The sequence below is a fragment of the Silene latifolia genome, chromosome 8 (genome assembly GCF_048544455.1).
Source record: "Silene latifolia isolate original U9 population chromosome 8, ASM4854445v1, whole genome shotgun sequence".
Lineage (NCBI taxonomy): Eukaryota > Viridiplantae > Streptophyta > Magnoliopsida > Caryophyllales > Caryophyllaceae > Silene > Silene latifolia.
Genome location: NC_133533.1, coordinates 69,789,289 through 69,792,938, shown reverse-complemented (window position 1 = coordinate 69,792,938; position 3,650 = coordinate 69,789,289). Strand labels below are relative to the sequence as shown.

General features: G+C 38.2%; 1 protein-coding gene across 1 annotated transcript; it reads left to right on the top strand.

Annotated features, from left to right (window-relative positions):
• Positions 1-2,982: 2,982 nt before the first annotated feature.
• Positions 2,983-3,393, top strand: LOC141595328 (uncharacterized). Its single transcript, XM_074415290.1, has one exon. It carries the CDS (start codon positions 2,983-2,985, stop codon positions 3,391-3,393), a length of 411 nt encoding a protein of 136 aa, XP_074271391.1.
• Positions 3,394-3,650: the final 257 nt, after the last annotated feature.

Here is a 3,650-nt window from a genome sequence, read left to right as displayed (position 1 = left end):
GGACACTACACACACTTTTTATGAAAATTTTTAAATTTTTCAAAGTTTTCAAAGTTTTAGGTTTTTAGATTTCCCATAACTAGACTCACTAAATCCCTCCCCCAAGCTAGAACAACACATTGTCCTCAATGTGTAAAACAAAGAAGGACACCCAACAAAGGGAGATGGGACGACACATGCGGAAATAAAGAAAGGAAAGAAAACGTACAACCACGTAGAAGCTCCCCCAAGCTAGCTTGAAAACGGGGTAAAGTCCAATCTAAGTAACAAAGTACCTGCGAAAGACAAGCTACTACATACAAAAGCAAGCTAAATTTCTTATTGTCCTAACTATTACATCAAAACCAAATTGAAATTGCAATTGTAAATTGTCTTAAAAAGCATAAGTAAAACAATTTTTCCTAAACTAATATCCAACATCCTTTAAAAATCATATCAACGCCCTTATAAGTTAATCATATTCCTGCGCATGAGCAATACACAAGCATATGTAAGCAATTGATAAGATATAAGCATGAGAGATCAAAGGAAAGAAAGGATTAATCTTATCAAATTGCTCATGAAAGATTTCAAATAGAACCACCGTACTCCCCTCGTCAGCAAGAGTAGGAGCACCTTGCTTAAGACCACAAAAATACCCGTTAGTGCACAAATTATAATCATAAACGGTCTCAAATTGGTGGTGTGAAAACTCTAAGTGGTAGGACTCATCAAAAATGGGGGGTTCATCCCACTTAACCTCTATATTAGTATCACTAAGTCCTCCATCAACTTCGAATTGGTCAACTACATCCTCCACGAAAGGATTTTCAAAGGGGTCTAAGGTCTCGGGTAAAACCTCATCCTTTTCATTATATTCGGGCCCAACATTGTCCATGGTGAGTGTGTTATCCACTACAAGGTCAATGTCATCAACATGAGTCTCTAAATTTTCAATTGGAATGTCATTAAGAGGACTTTTAGAAGAAAAAGTCGGACTATCATCGTCGTCATCCAATAATTCAAAATCATTTGATTGAAAAGACTCACATTAGGGAGGTAAAAAGATAAAATGAGAAAAGATAGGCTCACGTGGTCTCGCTTTCTCTTGAGAAGTTTGTTTCAAACGAGCCTGTAGCACTTTGAGCTCCTCGTGCATGCGCCACACATTGTATTGGCGTGATACCTCCCGCAATTGACTTTGGTTAGCCATGAAATCAAAGAAATTCCAAAGTTCTAGCCCCATCATGTAGTAGACACTCCCATTACTCAAGTTTAGAGCTATTTCTTGGGTCTCAAAATTCATGCCATTAAGCGCGAATTGAACCATGTAATCCCCATCAAGGACATGTCCAAGAGAGAGGAGACTATTGCAAAAATGGTTGAATCGGGCAAGATAGTCATGAAAAAGCTCATCTTTGAGTTGTGGGACGAATTCGTAATTCATTATGTAAGGCCAAGCTTTATTACCTACAAAATAGGCACTAAAACTACAAAGAAACCGTGAGATGATCTCAAGGAACACGTGTTCCTCGAGACAAAATAAAATAAGATAAAATTCAACAACTAATAACAAACAAAACCGTCTCCCCGGCAACGGCGCCAAAATTTGATAGGCTATCGCACACCTATGCAAAAATAAATACCCTAGACACAAATTAATGTAGTACGTAGGGGTCGAATCCACAGAGAGACGGGAGTTATAAATTAGTTGTTATGGGGTGAATTTTATCAAGGTCGATTACATTTGAATTGGTTTGTTGGTTGGTTTGATGATTACCAAATATTAAGATGTAAACTATATGATAAAAGGAGTCTAGGGAATTCGGGTCACACATGCAAATTATGTAAATGCTCATGTCAATTTAGGAAGTTGATTACTCGATAAATGTTCAGGCTTAAAGACACCCACCTCTCGATCTTAACGTCAACCATAGACCGGGTCCTAGAGAAACTCTCGTTTATGACTAGGTCGTCCTACTACACATGCTTAGTCTAATCCGATTCCGTGCCTCTCGACTTATAGAACGAATTAACAAACTTAATCAATGAATAAGGCCTTTAAACATAGATTAAACATTATGGTGCAAACATGTGATAGAAACAATTATACAATATTACTTAGCCTCATTTTAACATTTACAATTTACTTAGTCATGCATGGTTTCCTTTACTCTTTAGACAAATGTAACTACTCAAACATGATGAAAATGTAAACTACACTAATGATAATTAAAATGATAAACATAATAGAAATGTAAATAGAATTACCTTGAAATGAAAATGGAAATGGAATTGAAGAACAATGCAAATATAAATAACTTGATATGTAAATTGTTTATAACTTGAATTGAAATTGTTTATAACATAATGGAAATGCTAAAAGGAAATCTAATCTAACCTAAACTAAGAACTAAAATGAGAGTATAAAAGTGGTGTAGAAAGTATGTAAGAAGTGTGTTTTAGGTCCCGGATCAACACTCTTTATATAGGAGTGAAGGGAGTAACGGAAACAAGCTAGAGGAGGCTAACCCCGATCGGGGTCGTGGGTTTTCTCAATTTTCTCTTAATTCCGTCTTAACTTTGCACTTAATGTTGATGCGGAATCCGATGCTTATGTCTTAATGCGTTCGTCTAAGGTATCTTAGGCATCCTTTGGCATCCAATGCAAACTCTTATCATGGGCTTTCAATTGGATTTCATTTCTTTACATATCCACCAACTAAGATTGGTTTCCTCTTGCTCGGGTTTTCCAATTTCTTCCCAAAATGCCCCTATACTTCCCGAAACTCCTTTGTATGATCAATACTTGTTCTCGTTAGCCACGTGAACTTGGGTGAATACTAATTTGACGGTAAAAAGCTATTAAAAGCTTAATTTCCTACAAAATACAATGAAAAACAAGCAAACACGACTAGAACACGGAATTAGCTCACAAACACTAACATTAGTGCAAATGACATGTAAAATAGAGCTAAAATAGGGGGTTAAAATGTATATAAAATGGACCTATCAGTAGGAGAGGAGGGGTGTGAGGAAGCTATAATGAGGGCTTGGTGTGGGGGTGGAGAGGATGATATTTTGGATAGACTGCGGAGGTGTGAGGAGGAATTGTTGGCATGGAAAGGCTTGAGTATTGGGAAGATCATGCGGGATGTTGCGAAAAAGAGGAAGAGGCTTGTTGTTCTAAATGAGGGTGTGCGTTCTGAAGCCCGTGTGAAGGACAGGAATCAGTTGGTTAAGGAAATTGCTATGCCACTCAAACAAGAAGAATTATTTTGGAGACAACGGTCTCGTTCTATATGGCTCCGGGAAGGGGATAGGAATACTAAATTCTTTCACAGGAAGGCTACACAAAGGCGCGAGAAAAATATGATTTTGAAGCTAATTGATGATGAAGGGCGATGTCGGTAAGGGGCTGAGCAGATTGAGGAAGTGGTGCGTGGTTACTTTGCTAACTTGTTTCGTATAGGATGTCCTGAGCAGTTCGAAGAGGTGTTAGATGGTGTGGATGGGCGGGTCTCTGATGATATGAATGCTATATTGAGAGCGGACTATACGGAGGAGGAGGTGCTCGTGGCTCTGGAACAAATGCACCCGCTCAAAGCCCCGGGACCGGATGGAATGAATGTTCTATTCTACCAAACGTATTGGCATATTATAGGGCCGTT